Source organism: Necator americanus, chromosome IV, assembly GCF_031761385.1.
Source record: "Necator americanus strain Aroian chromosome IV, whole genome shotgun sequence".
NCBI lineage: Eukaryota > Metazoa > Nematoda > Chromadorea > Rhabditida > Ancylostomatidae > Necator > Necator americanus.
This window is the reverse complement of record NC_087374.1, coordinates 36,067,087-36,087,986: the sequence shown is the minus strand read 5'-3', so window position 1 is coordinate 36,087,986 and position 20,900 is coordinate 36,067,087. Positions and strand designations below refer to the sequence as shown.

Below are 20,900 nucleotides of genomic sequence, written 5' to 3'. Positions count from 1 at the left end.
TGCCTTGGAACCTCACGGATTGCCATTCGGCATCAGTCGGATAGCGTCGTTTGTTTATGGCGAGTAAAAGATTGGATTTGATAGAGAGCAAGAGGATGCGTGAGCAGGCATGTTCTCGTGCGGCTTCTGCACCGTCGTTGTCGTTAACGTTCACGTCGTCACAGCTATCCGCCTGTCATCTCTTTTCCCTAAGCACTCTCTGCGCCCCGTGAAAACAACCTTATTATCGTTGTTCGCGTGCGCACTGAGCACTGCTGACTCTGCCCAAAAACAGTGAGACAGCTGGGTTGGTAACCAGTAGTTGCGCCACGGCTTCGTTTGTAGGAAGCTCATGAAAGGTGGAAACAGGCATGACGAGAACATGGTAGATTTGAGTTCAGAAAGCTGCTCGGATCACCCTCTGCAGTATTTACCTCCCTGCTGATTTCACGAAATCTGTACAGTAAGATGTCTTTTTGACTACGATAAATAAATTGCTGGTAAAAAGGTCAAAGGTTATTCTACGGGACCGATGATGAAATTGGTCCTACATGAGTGGAAAATGATAGTTGCTCGATCCAAGGAGTATTTTTGACCCCACATGCCGGCTACGTAGCTTTGTTTCTAAAATATATCTCCTTAGCTCAGCACGACAGACACACAGGCTTTCCTTTACTTCATTCTCACATGTTCTTTTTCGAAAGAAATAAAAACTTGTTTAAGAATGTGTTTTAGAAGTACTTGCTCTTAAAACAATATCCGTGCGGAGTTTTGTTGACTATCTCCTGTTAACATTACTATATTTATAGAATTGTTTTCAACCCTAAAATTTTGCTCACGCAATATAACAGTAACAATGTAACGCAATGTAACAGGGTCCAATTTGCTCAAAGATAAAGTGCTTGTTAAAGAAATAGTAAAAGAGTAAACGGACGGTTGTTTTGTTTGCTTTTAGTTTGAAAAAGACTATATGCAATTGAGTCACTAACATCGTGGGATGTAGCGGTAAGGAACCTTACGTTTTGTCGAACACACGCTGGAATCCGGAGTCCCCGGAACTTCATGCAGGCGGCGACAATAAAATTGCGGGAATTTTGAACTTAATTCCGAGCATAAGTTCAAAACCACTCCGTTTTCGAATTATGATCCATTTGGACTGTGATTTTCGGCACTTTGTTTGTGTTCATTCTCATGTTTTTTTCTTCTTGGTTAATTGTGGATTGTTCTAAAGAACTACAAGCACTGACGTAATTATAGGCATCAGCCCTCACGAATCTGAGGAGGTACGGATTTCAGATGCAGTATTCGTATACGGGATCGTAGTTTAAGGAGAGGGGATGATTCCGTCCATTTCTTCCTAACTGCCGTAAAAAACGGCCCGGAAGATACGGCTTCGAGCGTTCCGACGCACTATTTTCTACGAGTCCGATTGGAGCGCGCCAGCCGTGTGCACACGCCGCATGTTCCGGGCCGTTTTTACGGCAATTAGGAAGAAATGGACGGAATCACCCCCTCTCCATAATCCACGATCCCGTATACGAATACTCCACCTGAAATCCGTACCACCTCAGATTCGTGGGGTGATGCCTTTAACAGTTCTACAGTCTGCCTCCCACAAATGTTTATATATTTAGGGAGTGCTGCTACTAGTACTCATTCTCTGAAAACAGAAACAAAAAGAACATACACGTATGTCGCTTCAGTATGTTTCTGTTTCTTGTGTTCCAGATGAGCAATGCAGCCGCGAAGATCACTATTTCCTTGGGGGTGGGACGACGATTTTTGTAGGTTGAAACATGCTTCTTAGTTGTCCTCACTTGTAATGTCAGTTCTGTCGTTAGTGTGAGCGGCGGAAATGGTACAGACCAGTCACAGAAAAAGAAATATTTCTCGCTCCGTCTGTGTGCGTGTTTACTGTTTTCTACTACTAGCTGCTAGTCGTCCCCGCCTATTCGATATCTCCTGTTGACGTCTTAGTTCTCTGCTTTGCAAAGCAAGCCTGTTTGCTCTACATATACCTTTGTAAAAATTTGTGCAGTATTGGTTATTAACTGTCACATGGCAATCACGGAATCAGCATATAGCCGCTCTTGTGGAGCAGAGCAGGTATCAGGGAAGTCGAAAGTCATGTAATAGTTACATATTTCTTCGTAGCTATTTTCGTATCTTTTTTCTTGTAAAGAGGACATTCAGAGGTAGTTCCAAATTCTTCATCCTCCTTCTCCTTTACTCATGGGTCTGTTTTGAAGAAGCTAATCGCTACCTGAATCAATACTCGATCATATGCATTTTAAGAGGGAAGCGTGAGTGTTATTGCTGTATGTATGTGAGGCTGGAAAGAACTGCTTTCGCTTGCCACCAGAAACCAGCTACTACGTCAGCCACTGGCGGCGGCAGCGCTGAATTGGATCCTCCATACTCTCCACTATAGACATGTACACTCTGTTCTCATATATTCTAGCGATGATGTCATACGCATTTGAGGCCTTAAAATTGTAAATAATTCCCTTTTCTATATATTTAAAGTATGCTCCTTTCGGTATTTAAAGTCCTCATCCACATTTTAAGGGAGACTAAAAAGATTTTACGAGATGAATATAGCGTTTGGATATTATCGCCTTCCCATATAAAGTGCGAATGGATTTCTCTTGGGCTTATGCGTAGCGATTCTTTTGATAGTACGGTATAGGAACTCAAAACCAGCTATTGTCCCCATAAATGTGAACCTATCTAGATTCGTTTGCTCTGAGATACGAAAGGTAAGCAGAAAGTTCTACTCACGCTTTTTCTATGCTCTTGCAGATGCATTTTTACGTTTGTTTTGACTCGTCGTACGACGATTTTGTTCTGCGTAATTTAACCTCACCGTCGTCAACTGCTTTCCCGAAACTTTCTGAAGATCAAATCAACCCGGTAGTCACGGCAGCATTATTTTATTTGGTAACACGTGAAGCATCGTTTTCTCTTCTCCTCCTAGTGTTGCCTGCTGCGGAAAATATAAATAGGTTCTTAAGCGGAAATGGTTTAAAAATGAGCAAGGTGACTCTCTCCCCGGGAAGGTGGCACCACGCACAATATGTCGCCGTTTACGCGCCCACATCATCTACACCGTCGCCTCTTGCCCTACAATTCGACGTCACCGCCCCAGTAGTGGTGACGTCAGCGACCTGAGCCGTTGCTGCTGCTCCCGCCGGCTGCCTTCACGCCTTCTCGTTCCTCACTTGAAGCGGCAACCATATTCTATCGTCGGAATCAATTGTTCCGGACGAGGGAGAAGAGGTAGAGAGTGGAGGGCGGCTCCTCCTTACCCTGCCCACTCTCCGCTCTCTCCTCGTTTCCAGCGTCGTCGCGACCCGTCGATGTGTCTCTCGGCCATCCGCCGCGCTAGTACTCTCTCGGATACACCACTGGAGGGTCACGCACGGCGATAATGTATCCCGCCCTCTCACCAATGCCCATCACTATCTTTTCCTTTTCGATTTCTGGAAATTATCTGCATGCTGATTCTTCGTGAGCCACCGCACTGCGTGAACCCATCTACTGATGGAGGCGCTCCTCTAATCACTTATTATTCTAATTACTGCTTTGATCTTCCTACCTCGAGTTAATTGAAAACTTCTTCCCGGCCATTCCATGAATTCAGTCAGAGAAAGCCATATGTTGTTGGATGTGTACGCTTTATCAGCTGTTTCGTTTGCTTTCTAGTGCATTTTTAGTTAATGACGATTTTTTTCATTACGTTCGTTTAAATTAAAGCAGCGATGGCAGCATATGCTCTGGCGTGCAGTTTCTCATTAATATCATTTTGTTTAGACGATAGTGGGTTGTGTTCGCGGCGCGACTCTGTTGAAACAGATGAGTGCACAGTGCAGTTTATTCCTTCGCTTTCATTTTTAACCAATATGTATTAGAGATCGCTTTGCTGGAACGAAGGTTGGTGAGGTGTTGTAAGGAATGCCATGCCAGCTGCAGATCAGCACGAGGGCACCACTCCTTCAGTCTCCAACACCTTTTTCTGCACACACACTCTGCGTGGTGGAGTTATTTGAATTGCTGATCACAAAAAATCACTTTTGTCTTGTGCTGGAACTTGTTTGGAGAGCCGGGATAGACTCAGTACAGGTTATGGTGTTGAGACTTCTCAGCTTCTTTTAGAAGTGACGCCAGGCGAGAACACATGAAGCAGCGACTACCAGGTGGTATGAGACTACTGCGAAAGAAATCCCTAGTGTTTGGCCATTCCTCAAGTCTGACAGATGATTTTAAAAGTACCAAGATGGAACAGTAATACTGGATCGGAAATAATATTAATATTCATAATCAGGACGTCATATTACACCCTTTTTTCAAGGTTCCAGACGACTCTGAGAAAACCCGCACCCGCATTTAACTGTGCAAAAGTGACGCTAAAAATACTGTCGTATCTCTTCTCTGTAAGTTTGGCACTTCAAATAAGCAAAAATTGGACGGAATTTCCTTAGAGGCCCCGTGGTATCACTTGTGCTATGGTGTCTTTTTTTTCGTCCTTCTCCAAGTTGTATAGAGAAAACTCTAAAAACTGGTGAGTGGCAAAATATAATGAATCCCATTTCAAATGATGTCCTTGTTTTTTTCGCTACATTTTTTTTTCGTTTAGCTGCTTAGTCTCTCTGAACTCACTTGAATTTTCTGAAGGAGGCAATTCATTTCATATGGTTATCCTGAACCTTGCAGCGAATTTATATACATTTCCCAATCACATACTTCATGATACTATCTACCAGTTACATACCTTTCCACCAGCTCTCTTCAAATATTTTTCAGTTGTATATACATATATATATATTCATATGTTTACAGCATTTGTATTTGTTATTCCTGTAAGCCTACCTACTTGTGGATTTGTACCTAAGTAATTACGTGAATTTATGTTTTGCGTTATTGTGTATGTTTATGCGAGAAACCGTCCTTATCTGACTTATTATTTGTTAGAAAAGAATTTTCTGCGCCACTGTGTGCACCGGACATTACTGGATGTGCATCCCGTAAATTCCGATCTTACAATTTCTTTCATTTTCAATTGCTGTCTCATTAACTGTAATATTCAGGTGTCTGATTCTAGGCTCTGCAAATTAGACTTTCTCCATATAGCTTTCGAATATCTGTTCTAGTAAACCAAGCGCGCGTAGCTCTACACTTATATGTAGTTTCAGCTATAATAATTTTGCTCATATTTCGTTGTTTTTGGTGTTTTTTTGGCGAATACCTGTGTAAAAGAACAACCTGTCGTAGCTAGTTCCGCTGTGGTAATGGTTGTTCTGAATATGCTCTGAATGTAGCGTCTTCTGCTGGTGATTAACGTACTCTTGCACCCTAACGCAACAAGTATCAAGTGGATGGGTCATGCACAGTATCGTGGACCATAGTACTAGTCACATCTGGAGAGGTGTTTGTACCTTCTCACTCTCAAACTCACCCAAACAAAAATCCCCGGTTCTTCTCTTTCATCAATTTTCGTGCGTTTCTAGCGGTTTTTTCAATTCTATTTCCTATATTAACATGCTTTTTCCATGTGGCCGATTTTTTTTTGGTTTGTCCCCACCTAAGCACTATAATCATCTAGTTCGAAACAAACTTGGGCTTTTGTGTCATTCCTTCCCTCACTGATGTATAAGAGTTTCCAGATTCTGTTTCACTTTTGCTCCGGTCTTTTAGGGGATACTGTGACATAATTTTATTTTTTTTTTAGATGATGTAGCAATATTTGACCCCAATAATAATGACTTCAATAATGATCCCAAAGAAAGGAGTTTCTTCTCGAGCTTTTCAGCACTCTACTTGAAATGACAGATTCCTTTTGCTGCAGTTGCACATTACTGAAGATGTCTTTTCACTCATAATCATTCAGCAGATACCGAGCAGATAATATCGAGTGGTATACTTGGGTCATCACCGTCGTTTCTAGCTTCCTTTTACTTATCAGCACTCTTCTCCTGCTCCAAAACGAGCCGTTGTTGAAATGACTTCCGACTATATTCGTTTTAGCATCCACTCCGCGTAATTTTCTGCTGTCCATATAACACGAGAAAGGCTCTAATTTCTGTTAAGTGAAAGACTTCAGTCCCGACGCTACGTAGTAGTTTCTGATATCATTCTGTAGAGATTCACAGCAAAGTTGTATAATCTAATGGTCTTGAGTTTTTCTTCCTGAAATCTCCCTACATTCTCTAATCTAACACGAAATTATTTCAGTGGTCAAATGTGGCCGTCGGCTGGGCCGATGCTACAAAGTCCATCGTATCCTCCCGGCCCGGCACCTTCTGCCATGATCCAGACTCTACCTGGTTATGGTATGTCTAAAAATACTCGTCTAAAAATAAAAATGTTTTCAAATGAATCACTCTCTTGATACCACTGTGTTATTTCTACTATTTGTGTTAAGGAATGCAACCATCACCGTACCCAATGGATCCGGCGGGCGCTCGCCCGCAGCAGTACCCATCGGTTTCGGACCAGAATGTGGGAGTCTACGACCAGGTAGACGTCATGTCTAATGTTTCATTACGGAATCTACACAAAACACATTTGTGCGGTTTCAGAAGTGTTCTTTACCAAGTGCTAGTTTGACACTTCTTTTTGTTTTTCCGTTTTTCACGAATTTTCATTGCAGCTTACCTATACATTTGCTGTTTGATAAATTAGATTTAAATCCAATTATTACTTTTTCAGAATGCAATCAATTACAACCAACAACAACAAAGAATGATAATGATGCATCAACAACAACAAATGCAGCAGGTGAGTTACAGTATAACTCGATTTATTGTCTTCAGGCTTACAACTTATAACCGTTTTATAAGCGCTGAGAAACAGTTGTACCCTCCTACCGTCCTTTCATATTGCTCACAGATATAGGCTCGTCCCCTTTTGTCCACTTCTTTAAGCTTCGTCATCGTGTGATCTCACTCCCAAATCTCTATCATAAAATTAATTACGCATCACATCACATGAAGTTTTTTGCCGAAAGAGTGTCGGTGTGTGTCTCCTTTTCGAGATAGGTGGCTAATTCTTGTTCTTGATCCATTTTTTTCAGGTCCAAGCTCACGCGAGGTCTCGGCGAGGTCCGAGTGTGCCCATGCCGCAACAGCCTGGCCAACCGTTTGACCCTATGTATCAAGGCGTTCCGATGGGTGTAAACAAGTGAGCCGAAGACTTGAAACTGTTGCAACATGTAGGCAATTCTTTCTCCTTGCAGCGTTCCTGGTCAAGCGCAGCCGCTGATGCGCTACCCGCAAGGTGCAATGACGTCACCCTCGTACCCGATGCCAACGAACGGTAGACCTAGTGGCGTGATGACGTCTCCAGGATATCCTCAAATGGTCAGTCGACAGAAAAAAAAACTTGTTCTGATTTTATTTCCTCCTAGAGGGCAAAGAGTTTGGGCCACAGGAGAAATAACGGCCACCGCAGAGAAGTGTTCCAGTAGAACCCACCCCTCCTCCTCCTCCTGCTTTCCTTTTGGAAGAGATGCAATGATTCTAATAGTTTGCTACAGCCGAAAACAGGCCAGCTAGACAGTTCCTCTCCTTATTTTGAGCAGCTTCTTCCGGACCTCTTTTAAAAATCTCAAACTGCAAAATCCAACAAGGCGAGAATTGTGGCCACGTCCCGAAAACTAGCTTTTGATCTGTTGGACGATTGGAAAAAATTTCAGTATCGCGCCGGCGCACCTGTTCTCTACGGGCAAGTGCAACAGCAAGCCCAGCATCAACAGGTCGGTATTTTCATCCTTGATCTCGTTTCACTAAATACCACTTGTGCACAAATCGCTTTAGGTAATTTCCTATCCAAATCCCAACGCACCACCGGACGGGAGATACAACGTCCCGTATATTTCCGATGGCGTTCCGCCAGTGATTGTTCCGAAAGAAGTAGGCCCCACGGCTTTGGTGCTGAATTTCTTACGAAACAAGCAATGATTTTCAGGTGATTTTGCGGCCATTCGGTCTTGAACACAACATGAATCACCACACTTTCACTTTCAACCTCCGACCTGAAATCATGCAACAACTGCAGTCGTGAGTGTCCGGTCGTTTTCGCTTACGAAGTGCTCGAGTTTCTCGTTCATCGTTTAGACCATTCATTGATATTCAACTGAAAAGCTTTCATAAGGATGACAAGAAAATGACTACCCAGTGGCCTCCTAAGCAAGCTTCAAATGGGCAATCCGTGCCTGGCACGCTGCCCGAGTGTAGCATACAGGTTATTTTAAAGGAATTTGCCACTATTTCTCCTTCAAGAATTATATGAGTTCGTTTCTTTGCACAGTGAGCTTGTTTTTAATCGAAAAGGTCTCGTGGTTGTCCTTTATTTGCTCACATTTCGTTTTATGCAGGTTTTTTTAGATTTGGTTGTCTGCAAAAACTTTAAAATGGTCTGCTTAGAGACTACTGTAATTATCCCATAAGATGATAAGAAATGAAGATATATTGTTCTGGGTCTCACAAACACACTTTTATCAATAATTTTCATTGTCAAATGTTTAGGTGCTGATCAACGGTCAAATAGTACCAATACCTGATCTCGGCCGATCACTATTTATCAAGCAGGTGGTTATCTCCGGTCCGAACACGATCGAGTTCACCGTGAACCAGTGTGTATGTGTGAGTAGCATAATTTATTTTTGTAGTCTATTCACATTCCTTCCGATTTCTCATTTCATTTTTCCGATATACTTCATTTACAGTCGCACTCATTCATTATGCAACTTGTTGTTCGGCAACCTCTTGCCAAAATCACCCAGGACATTTTCAACCGCACGCAGTGTTGCACCATGGAGATGTGTCGGGAAAAAAGTGAGTGATTTTTCCTTAAATATTCTGAACCAAGATTAATACAGTGGTTGCACTTAATCAAGTGTGGACGATCAGTCCGCTGAACGTGGTTGGTATGAAGTACGTTGTTCATAACGAAGACAAAAGGAGAAAACACGCATGCTCTATGAGGTCGCTACGCGTGCATCACAGCGATTCTATGAGCGATGAGCTGAAAATTACTGAGACGATGCAGTTCGTTGAGTCAGACTCAGTTCTAACCACCGCCGCACTTTTTCTCTAAAAATGTAAAGAATGTTGATTTGAGGCTTTAGTATTTGATGTGGATGGTACGAAGTGCGTTGTACATAACAAAGAGTGACTTACCGGCTTTGCTAAGGAAAACTTTGAATAGCTGAGAGAAAGAATCAGGTTTTTACCTTAGGCTCTCGGTTGAGATTGTTTTTTCCTCGAAATTTCAACTTCCGCTCAAAGAAGATCCCACAAAATTCTAAGGATTGCAGGACTTTTTGTCTTTTCTTTTGCATGCATTAAAGACAGCATACCACGAATCTGAGGTGGTGCGGATTTCAGGTGGAGTATTCGTATACGGCACAGTAGATTATGGAGATGGGGGTGATTCAGTCCATTTCTTCCTAATTAACGTAAAAAAACGGCCCGGAAGATGTGCGCAAGCACAAGGCTGGCGCGCTCCAATCGAACTCCTTGTGGGAAATAGTGCGCCGGAACGCTCGAAGCCGTATCTTCCGCGCCGTTTTCCACGGCAATTAGGAAGAAATGGACGGAATCACCCTTCTCTCAGTAATCTACGATCCCGTATACGAATACTCCACCGGAAATCCGTACCACCGCAGACTCGTGGCGTTATGCCTTTAAAGTAACTGTTCTCGGAATCCTCAAATTTTTGCAGACGTCAACATAAGTGTTGTCTTGAATGGAGAATAAAAGATCCGAAAAGAGAACGTGTTTCCTGTAATCACAGTAGAGGTCGCCCACTCTCTTAGAGTTGTTGACTGGTAGTTCATTCCAACAATATATAATAGCTTCAAAACGACATGGAGCACGTACGCAATTGCGTACGCGGCTTCTCGAGGCGCTTCGATGAAGAGTAGCAGGCAAGGAGCGTGGTGAAATCCTTGCTGGCGCCACCCATCGCTACAGTTTGCGACGGTCCCAACTCGGTTGCAACTGCTGTCCCCGCTGCGCCGTTTCGAGCGCGTGCTTCATGTCGCTTTGACCCGACTATATGTATCGTTAATTTTCCGTCTTCTCCCCACTAAGAAATCAACGTTTCTGTCAATGTGTTAAGTTCGTTTATTAGTCTTAATAGCACTGATTTTGTGGAATCACAAATTGCTTTTCTGCATTAAATATAGTTTCTTCTTAATTCTTTTTCTTCAATTCTGTTCTCCGCAGTAAAACGGTTGATCAGATTGTTAAGGACAGGTTTTCTTGTTGTGTTGCTGGAACACTTGTCTTATTAATGAGTATTACTTCCGTCGGCAATGATCCTTAATACCAGTTCCACATATTTAGTAAAAGTTACTTCAGAATCGAGAATAGAGCAAGTTAAAAAAAAAGTGTGGGAAATCTGTGTAGGAGCGTTTGTCAGCTACCTGTCATTGTCTTTCGAGTCACTTACTGATTCGAATTCTTAGAAACAATACCGTACATCATAAATAGGTGAACTCGTATGCTTCATTGTTATTAGCGTTACTGCAGCAAACTGCATGTGTAGAATCATTTAGTTACTTCATTTCAACGTGTGTCCAACAATTTGAATGGTATCTCATACGTCTGTGATAGGCCTCACAATTTTCGATCATGAAAAAAACAACTATATGTAAACAGCATTGCCTTCCGTAATGCTAAGAGCCACAATTTCGGCGCCCTCATCACCTCGGTTAATGGAATAATAACCTAATCTTTTAGTGCTTAAACTCACCCCGCCAACTGGATTGCGTGTTCCCCTGGTGTGTGACGTCACTCATCGTAGAATGTCAATCCCAGCACGATCATCACGATGTGTTCATGCTGCGTGTTTCGATCTGGAGCCTTTCATAATGCAGCAAAATGAGAACTCACTGTACGAGTGCCACCTTTGCAAGTAAGTTACCCACTCAATTTCTCATTCCGCAGATGCTGGGGAATATGGGCTCTCAAAGCAGTCCAGTTTCAAGTGAACTCAGAAGTCAGAGCTCTCTGCTCGTGCTTATTGTCAACGCTCCTCTAACTTCAAACAAAATGTCAACAAGTGACGATTTTCTCATTTTGGAGAGCTTTGTTTACGAGAAAAATTATGGTATAAATAAACTACAAAAAAATATGCACTCATGGACGAGATACGAAATTCTATAGCATTAAAGTACATTTCTAACAGGTAATTTTCTACCTATAATTTCGTTACCTATGGTGTTCCTCCAGCATTGTATGTACTCTTTTCTTCACCTAATCAATATGGTGTTTGAATTCATTAATTATGAGTAATTATGGCGATGGTAATTTTACTTGCCCTCGTCGCTTTTTTCTTGCAATTTCTCCAACTTTGCCTTGCTTTGCCCACCAAACCATCATCACTTTCCTCTTGTTTTTAAATGTGTTAGCATTATCGGGACGAATGCAGAGAGACCGCTCTTTTTTGAATAGTCATAATTCCTAATCACCGAAGAATTCGGTTCCAAATCTCTCCCGAATGATTGGCATTTTGAACAAGTGCAATAATAAGTAGTTTTCTTTGGTATTTTTTTTCAGTCCAAATTTGAACTACTCAAAATTGGACTCGTTTAGTTGCATAGAGTCCAGATTGCTACGTATAGTAAAGTCACGACGACACCCCACTGCACATTGCTGCATTTCGCGATGGTCCCACCTCGATGCCAACCTCCATCTCCACCGCGCCGCTTCGGGTGCAGCCGATTATGCAACTGCTCGGTGCTTCACGTAGTTTTGACCCGACTCTACTCACTACATATATGGTTATTCAGAGACTTGTGGAATTTTGCATCTTTGAAGAGTTGACTCCGAACATCTTGTACATATTTCTGAATATTGACGTTTTCCGAATAGTCTGCATCTCGAATGACTTGGAATTCACTTTTACTCAACCACGCCTAGTGAGAAGTTCCGTCAGCAAAATTTCCATACCCATGGGCGATTATAATAGGTTGCGTTGGTAGCGTTCTTGTAAGATGAAGCTTTTATTACATAGGAAACGGCTATGTTGCACCGGTTCCCCATACGAGGCACTTAATAACGTGCCACATTTGCGAGGGCACGTACTGCGTTTGCAAGCGAGCGAAACCAAGTAGGCTGTTGACGCCGTTTCCCCCTTCTTTCCTGGCAGACGCGGCGCGTTATAAGATGCTTCGCAGGGGAATCCGTTGGCCGTTTTTTGGATAGTTAAGGGCACTGGAGCGTAACGCGCTCGTACTGGTGAAGCGCACTCCTATCTCATATCTGTTATGATAGCGATCCCAGGTATCTCAATTTCGTGGTATGCTGCTTTAAATCGAGCTCCACTTCGTTAAATCCGTAAAGTTCTGGATATACCGATCTCTTCCTTACGCGGAACTGACGTTCGCAATAAAGACCATTTATGATGACAATGGATTATCGTAGTTATTGCAAATTAAGAGCACTTTTTTCGGCACTCTTGTCGTGCACGAAGAATTACGGAAAATGCGGTTGTATTTTTGATTCTGAAACACGAGTAATGTCCGGCTGTCCGAAAATAAGTCTTGTGGATTACGTGATTCAGTTCTTCAGGAGGTTTAAAAAAAAGAGATCGAACAAGTGTCTGGAGTCTTTGGAATACACATGCAAAAAAACTTCAATTATTGATCTGAACTATGGCAAATGGAGAAAAACTGCACAACTTTTCGTTCGCTTTCGAATATTCGTTGTTCATCCTTGTCGTACCTTCATATTCATATTGAATTTGTAATCCAACTATTTTCCAATCATTACTTTTTAACAATGAGATTCCATCATAAATCCATTAGAATGTCTTTCTATGCAGCTTTTCTACTGTGGGGTGAAGCGCAAGATATTCTATTCCATGTAGTTATGTGTGTGCGACGCTTTACACTATCTGTCCGCTTTTCTATTGTATATTTCACCTCATTTTTCTAATTCAGTTTTTGGCTCATGATATAGGTAGGAAAAGGAGAAATGTTGAGCAGTAAAAAAGATTGAATGAAAACATATGCAAGTTTCTTGCAGACGATACATTTTAAACGAGACACATTTTGAAGCACGGAGATTAGCAAAAAAAAACATCCAAGTCGAATGTTCAGGGATTTTCCCCGAAAGTTCCTCTTGTACTGTTGCTCAAGAATTTGCCTCAAATACGCGCAAGAGAAGATGAGAATTCAAACTTTGCCAAGTTCTTCTTAGTAACCGTATTCCAATTCCCTACTTTCCGAAAGAGGAACGATTTCAATGTTTTCTAAAGAAGATTCACTAAGCCTTTAAGTTTCTAACATTTTGGACTTATTCTTTTTAGATTCCAAACATTATAAGGGGCCAATGAAAATGGCTAGTTAATTAGTAAATATACAATAATTAATTTGGTAAATATGAGCGGGTGTGGCGCAGTCGGTTAGAGGTCCGTTGTAGCTACACGGTCGATTGTTCGAAACCGCTCTAGTCCCTCCGGGATCGATAAATTGGTACCAGATTTGTCTGGGAGGATAAAAACACTAACGTGATCACCGGCTGGCCCCCGCAAGTCATTGTATAGGCCAACACGCGTTCCAAAACCTCAAACGATTCTGAATTGAAGTGAACGTGGGGGCGCATCCCAAGCGGATTGATGCGCCAGTAACTTTATCCTTTTCATCCTTAATTTGGTAAATACAGATTTCTTTATCAAAGCTAACGGCATTTGTTTAAGAACTCGCCTTCTCCAAATTCGGTAGATTAATGCTGAAGCAGCTAGCTTGAGATATTTTCCACAATTAATTTTAAAAATGTTCCACAAGGTGAAGCTCGAAATCGCTCGAATTTTGGTGTGGTGAGTAGTTGTATCTGCAATATTAGATGTAGTAGAAATAAATAGAGACCTTGTATCACACCCTGCGGAAGCAAGTTATTGCCTAATAAAAAAGGGACTTGTTTCTTGCTAATTGTAACCGATTCCGATTGTGTTAATCCATGTTGTCAAGTATTGCTATAGCTATACGTTCCTTCATTTCCCTTCAAATCTCCTATATTTAGCAGACCGTTTTATTTTTAGGACGATTTTCCAACTTAACGAAATTGATCTTGACTATTTCGTGGGAAAAATGCTACGCGAGACGACAGGGAATCAGGCTGCAGAAATGCTGCTCGAACCAAACGGCGAATACCGGCCAGTTGAGCAGGAACTCAGTGGTCGGAAACGGCAGAATGACGAGAACGGTGAGAGTGTTTCTTGTTTTCTTCGGTAGAAGAATGATGCTGGTTCTGAAGCGTAGTCTTAGCTGGACTCGAGCAGTGTTCTGCACGCATCAGGTGGAGAAAAAGTATAGCTTGCCCTTTGCTACGTTGCGGCCACCAAGTTAAAGACTGTGGCCGTGCGATTGCTCGCTTTCCATAACTGATTGTTTACGATGTGGTATGGATTTGTCTGTGGCAAGATGTCGAGGAACTGTATCGCATAAAATAATCTATTATTATTTCAGCTTGCCACAGAAAAGTAGAGAGTGCATGTAGACCGCTTCAGTAGATTTACTGTTTTTTTTTGGAGATCTAACCGGCTTACCGATTTTATGGAACTCAGCACTAACTCAAAAATTTTCAAATCTTTTTTTTTCAGTTCTTTCTACTTATTTGTTGTCTTCCCAACTTCTTCGCAAGCCTCTCTCAGTAGCATTTTCAATTTTTTAGCTGTGTAAAGATCTCGAAAACAACCACACTTCCTAGATCTTTGCAGTTGCTCAGTGTAAAACAAGATCACGCTAGTTGTGTTCATTTATCGTTTCATTAACAAAAAAGAAATCAACACTTGTCTCTCTGTTCTCATGCACTACTGCGATGAAAAAAGCTGTGGCTTTCAAAATATTGTTATTTATTATTTCAGCTAATAAGTCGCGCTTTTTCGAAGAAGAAATAAATGAGTTGAGAGCTCTCTGAAAGATAGGCTTCATTGAAGGCAGCATACCACGAGATTGACGATGTTTGGATCTCTAAACGATAACAAGTTAGAGGCATAGATTATGGGTATGAACGTGCTCGCGTCCAGTTCCCTCCAATTGTCGTGAAAAATGACGTGAGATACGGCTTTCCTCTACAAATTTTCCTCCTATAACGCCAAAGACCTCCTTGATAATCTTCCGCTCGCTTGCATACGTAGCGCGTGTAAAAAGGTGGTGCGTCATCAGGTGTCCATAGAAGAACGAGTTTTTCACGACGATAAAGGGAAACTGATCATGAAAATGCCCACTCTTATATTCTACAATCCTACATTTCCTTCAGAAGTGCCAAAAATCGTCAATTTCGTGATATGCCGCTTATTAAAGATGGTGGCCTGTAAGTCTGCAGTGGATTTCTAACAGCGAAATCTACCTAATTTTTTTTTAGTAAAAAAGAAACAGGTGTTTGTCGAAAAAAGCTGGCCTCTATTATTTGAAAGTGTTTCTTTCACATTAGCTTTATTTTCATGTTGGCTAGACTAAGATATCTTCGAGCTCTCCTTTAGTAGTCATCCAAACATGTTTTCACTACTAGTAGAGAAGAGAACACATGTAGAAAAGCATAACAGACGGCGCACAGAGCGCATTAAGCTAGCTAGACACTCGGGTTTGACATCAACATCCAGTCGATGGGATTACACACATATTCGTGCGTTGAGGGCTGCATCCAGAGACGCTTCTAGGGTATGAAGGAGCTTGAGAAACGCAGAAAGCGAAGAAGTCCAGGCGGAATACCTACATTTTTTAGGAGAGTCAAGGTGTGACGTATTAGGCTGAGGAATAAGTCATGAGCGTTTTTTGTCCAAAGTAAAAAAATACAGTGTTTTATGTTCTGGTTGTATGATCATGGAAAAGAAATTATAGTTTAATAGCACACATTGACGAACGTCTTGCGGTTTGCGCTTCGGAATGTTTATTTTATTAAGAAGCCATAATTAAATCAAAATTACCATACATAAGATGGACGGGAAGTGAACCCATGACCGTTGTGATTTTGTGATTGTCTTCTTCTTAAAAAAAAAACTGGCATCATGTAGTTGCTAAATTACTTTACTTTCTCGAGTAAGTAACAATTTGCACTTCTGCTGCAAGAATGAAGAGTTTCAATCCCATCACATTCCAGGTCCCGCCCATCCAATCAAGAGAATCAAGAGCGAGCCCTTTTCAGCGACGGTCGCACCACCGTCGGTGATGTCACCGTTTCCTCCACCGCCTAGCTCAGCTCCAATTGGAACTGCTCCATCTATGATGAGTCCTTTTGCTGCCAGTCAAAGGTAAACTCATATCACTTGTTCATCTAGGCCATCCTCACTACATTCCTGAATTGATGTTCTAGTTTCAGCCCAATCAAAGCGGTCTCGTCACCAGCAGGTGCCCGCTTCACCGGCGGTCCTGGAACACCATCAACACCGCTTGCGCCACAAAATCCTGCCTCAGTTGGTGCTGCACCAACAGCCGGTTCTCTGTCGTCGGAACCCGTCATTCATAGTACCAGTCCACATCAAACCCAAATTCAACAGCACGGGAGCGTAGAAGCGCCGTCGCTTACTGGTGTGTTGTCGTTGCTGCTTCTTTTCCCATATAAATATAAATAGTAACCTTCGTGGTGTTGTTTTTTTTTTTCCTAAAAGGGATTTATTTTTTGTTACAGTATCCAATAGACGACATTTGGAAGCGCAGAGCATTGTGTTAAAATTAGATTATGCTTGCTTGTTTTCAGAAAGCTCCAAAGAGTTTTTCTTTTGGCTTTCAGAGACAATAAAGAGTCAGAGAACTAGTACTGAAATTATTTTGCTTTTTCAAAAGTGCAGTGCTTTCAGGTTCAGCTCCATACACACCTGCTTCAGTAAACTCGGGAGTCGCTTTGCCAACTGTGAACTCTGCTGACCAACCGTTTGCCAATGTCCATAATCTGTCGTTGTCGAGTATTGACATCGAAATCGACGGAAAAAGCTTGTTCACTTCGGTGAGTTTACTGGAAATAAATTAGTTCTGAAAGTTCTTTTCTCAAAGATATGAAAAATATTGGAATCAAAGTACTCTTTCTTAAATAATTAATTCTATTCTCGTTCAGGCATTGATGACCGCCGATGACATCAAAAAGTACTTGAACGATAGCGACAATGTTTTCTCAGCTTTTGATGACCTCACTTGCACTGTAGGTGATTGTAATTTGTTCTTATTAGTGCATTTTTATAGGTAGAGAGAAGGAAAATTTTATTTAAAAAAATTCTTCCGTTTATCTTCTTATCTTGTCTATATCATTCTTTTCAATTCTTTTTTTTTTCTTTTTGCTTCCATCCGGTTGAGGAATAACTATAAAAAGTCTACTTAAAATTAGTCTTTAGCTAATGGAGCACATTTCCAGCGAAGAAATTTACGCTCACTCATGCAGCATAATTTGCAAATAATATTGGTGGGAATATATGAAAAGTTCGGAAACAACCACTGATTTGGTATGTCGACTGGCCCCCAAGCCACTGTATGGTAGTTCATAAATCCCAACTGTTTCCGAATTGAAGTCGGACGCGTTGGCGCATCCCAAGAGGATTGATTAATGTCGATATTTTCTTCATCCTTATTCCATCCATATCCATTATTTAGCTAAGTTCGTTTGTGTCGAAAGAAATGTAGATTAAGGAATCATCTTTGTTTGATAAAACAAAAATGATTTTGTTTCGTAAAACGCTTCTTTCTCTTTGCTGCTAACTTTTCCACAAAAAAAATGATAGAAGACATGTTTTATATACAACACGCACAGTCCTTACTCTGCATGCTGGAGTTTCTTTAATGCTTATCGCAGCAAATGGTTGCGCACATGCGTACCCAAAGTAATTGGTGGTTATAAAACGCTCCTTACCTCATCTAAATACCAATAGCTATTATATCATGTGTGTTATTGTAATCTTTGTTCGTTTTTTTTTTTAAACTAAGTAACTCCTTTTAGAATGATGCACCATCATTTGGTGGCTTCCCTCACTGCTGGGAGGATATCCAGTCAATAATAGCAGCTGACGAGAAGCGGGGTTGATGCACCTATCAGTGATCTGCTGCCCAAATAAGTAATCTCATACTATCTGCTCGGTCAACTATCGCAATTCGTTGCTTTCGCTTTTGTGTTGTGATGTTGTTTGGCGCATCTCTTGTCGTGTATGTAGGTAGAAAATGCAAGATGTCTGATACTTAATACGTGCATGTACACACATTATTAGTTGTATTTAATCAAAATATCGGTTCTTCAAAATATTTCTTGGTATGCTACTGTAACTTCTAGGCCGGAATTACGGTATATTCGTAGCTCATATAGAAGGCACTGCTTCTACCAATACACATTCTTTGTATAAATAACTATATGGGTAAAATTTCAGACGCTGCTATTCTACTCATCCAATCATTTGTGTAAGTGAATAACTTGAGTCATCTCTTTGTGTGGTCCTACTTGATCTGTTGATCTACTGATCTGTTTTTTTTGCCGATTGTGTTTTCTTTCGGCCACCAGTTTCGACAGGTCGCAGTGTAGCTTCGTGTTGGTAACCGTGTTTCCGGCCAGGACGTACTTTGTACGTGTCGTGTAGTGACACAAATCAAGCATTTATCACGACCGGTCCAGCGTTTCCACGTTTGTATTCAGCCTTAGTGCTTTAGAGAGTTGTGCGAAATTTTATCCGTGCAACATCTACTCTTCAAATGATCCTCTTTCTCACCTGAATTGCTACCTTTTGTAGCCGTCGTATACCGTGTGTTCCCCGTGAATCCTGTGCTATAACAACTCATAATCGTCATGTGTAGCCCTGTCTATCAATATCGTGGCGTGCTATTCGTATATGCGTACGCAATAGTTCCACATTCACCTAATCTTATCGTTTCGTCTTGAAGGCATTTTTTTGAGTCGTGTACATACAGTTATATACATATTATACATACATGTTGGATGAAGTCACTCTGGATTTTTGATAATATAACCATTGTGTTAACCAAATTCAATAAAACTGCTGGAAACTGTGCAGAATTATGGTTTCTTAGGCTGAAGAAGTGCACTTAGATGGAGACCTCACAATTCTCGCCACTTGTTCCAAGCTAACATGCAAATCAAACGTTGTGACATATTTCTAATAAAGGTAGCGTATGAGGGAGCTGACGATGTTGAGTCTCTGTGGGCAAATATAAAGTTTAGGGTGTAGATTACGAATATTAGCCTGATCGTGTTCGATTCCTCCTTACCGTTCTGGAAAACGGCACGAGAATCGTCCACGTTGCATTCGAACGTGCGCTTTTGTACATGTTTGGGTTCCCTCATTGGTTCATTCCCTTCAGCAGCCTACTCATTGCTTTTACCCGAAGGGGCTGCTGGGAAGACTTCATAAATTTTCGACCGCTCTCCCGTGGATGCGGATTGCACGTTCTAGCGTACCTTTTAGAAACAAATTAGTTTTCCAGGAAGATCTGGGAGAATTGAGTGACGCTTACGCTTACGCTCGTAATCCACACCCTGAATCCTATATTTGCTCACAGAGACCCCAACACCGCAAGTGATATGCTCCCTTTAAAGCGTTGGATAAGCACTGACTTCCTCATAAGATTAACCTGCACTAAAGATGTAATGAGCGAAGATTGTTGTAGTTACAAACTCACAAATAAGAAACAATCTCGTTTTACTTCGGCATGTTTAGCTTTAATTAAGAGCAGCATACCTCGTATCTAACGTGATGAGAGAAACAGTGGGAAAAGCTAGAGATCGCATTGTAGATTGCGGGATTCAGGGTGGTTCCGCTCATCTTCTGAGACCACCCCGATCTCCATAATCTACGACTCCTTATACGGATACTCCACCTGAAATCCGTATCACCTCAGATTCGCTGCCTTTAAGGGCATCATCTCACGAGTCTGATGTGGTATGGATTTCCAAGGGCCAAAGACTTTACGAGGCCGTAGATTGCAAAAACGGGTGGGATCTCGCTCATCTCTCCCAGCATCACTGTAAACAGACGGCTTTGGAATGCGGTTCCTTACGACGTCCTCTATTGCAACGCGCCACCCCCGCCTCCGCCTGCGATTCGTCGAAAACCTATTCGGACGCTCCAATGGGCAATTCACTTCATTGCACGAATCCCACCCAGTTTTTGTAATCTACTCCCCTGTATAGTCTTTGGCCCTTGAAAATCCATACCACATCAGATTCGTGAGATGATGCCTTTAATTCTTGCAAAAAGCGCAGTGGGAACCGCCTTAGTTCCAACGAAGCACGTTGAAACGGCCCTTAATGTACAAGTTCCATTCCCCTTGGCAGCTTAATTATTTATTTATTGACTTATTCACATACGTGGACCGCACCAAAAAGAAAAACGAAAACACATTTGTCTTAGAATATTCAAGTAAAATCGGCAAGCTTATTGTCAGTGAAGTCTGGCCCACCTCTTTTCGAGGTGGATAACATGTCAAACATCGTTCTCCTACTCTAGAAAGTGAAGAATTTTATAATAAGACCTACTCCCCCAATTCAGAATATTTAACATCGGTCTATTTATATACATGTCAGGGTTTGGACGACCAAATTAGCCTGAGACGGAAGAAGCACGATCTAGAGTGGATCTGAGAGGGGACATCGAACAAGAGGGTTCACTAACTTTCACTTTTAAACGACTAACCACCACAATCCAGACAAAATCAAACCCACCAGAGATACGGAGGTCAATAAGAGGAGCCTATTCAGAGATAGTTGAGAGAGGAGGTAACATGACGGAACAAATCAGTAAGGAGTATAACGGCAAAATATTTCTATCTTTGTTAGTGAATGAGCTTCAGAGAAACAGGGCTCATGAGTCGAAAGGAGAAGTGGCCACGCATCTAGCTGAAAAAAAGCACAGGAGAAGAAGTGGGAGGAAAGAAGAACTGTGGGAAACAACTAAGAGATGCATTGCAGGGAAGCTATTATCAG

At 41.7% G+C, this 20,900-nt stretch overlaps 1 protein-coding gene across 3 annotated transcripts in view; it reads left to right on the top strand.

Moving 5' to 3' along the window:
• The window catches only part of RB195_003786 (uncharacterized protein), a gene marked incomplete at both ends in the record, with an annotated part of 34,630 nt that extends 16,634 nt beyond the window's left edge, over positions 1 to 17,996 (top strand). Inside the window, 19 exons of one of the 3 annotated variants that reach the window (XM_064201583.1) lie at positions 2,782 to 2,984; positions 6,211 to 6,308; positions 6,401 to 6,495; positions 6,688 to 6,756; positions 7,052 to 7,158; positions 7,214 to 7,337; positions 7,673 to 7,732; positions 7,794 to 7,889; positions 7,945 to 8,036; positions 8,094 to 8,220; positions 8,505 to 8,621; positions 8,705 to 8,813; positions 10,725 to 10,899; positions 14,029 to 14,192; positions 16,089 to 16,239; positions 16,308 to 16,516; positions 16,786 to 16,931; positions 17,040 to 17,127; positions 17,913 to 17,917. In XM_064201583.1, the coding sequence (XP_064057466.1) occupies positions 2,782 to 2,984; positions 6,211 to 6,308; positions 6,401 to 6,495; positions 6,688 to 6,756; positions 7,052 to 7,158; positions 7,214 to 7,337; positions 7,673 to 7,732; positions 7,794 to 7,889; positions 7,945 to 8,036; positions 8,094 to 8,220; positions 8,505 to 8,621; positions 8,705 to 8,813; positions 10,725 to 10,899; positions 14,029 to 14,192; positions 16,089 to 16,239; positions 16,308 to 16,516; positions 16,786 to 16,931; positions 17,040 to 17,127; positions 17,913 to 17,917 (2,235 nt within the window). Of the gene's footprint in view, positions 1 to 2,781; positions 2,985 to 6,210; positions 6,309 to 6,400; positions 6,496 to 6,687; positions 6,757 to 7,051; positions 7,159 to 7,213; positions 7,338 to 7,672; positions 7,733 to 7,793; positions 7,890 to 7,944; positions 8,037 to 8,093; positions 8,221 to 8,504; positions 8,622 to 8,704; positions 8,814 to 10,724; positions 10,900 to 14,028; positions 14,193 to 16,088; positions 16,240 to 16,301; positions 16,517 to 16,785; positions 16,932 to 17,039; positions 17,128 to 17,912 lie in introns of those variants that run through there. The other 2 variants (XM_064201586.1, XM_064201585.1) reach the window with 2 other exon arrangements.
• Positions 17,997 to 20,900: the final 2,904 nt, after the last annotated feature.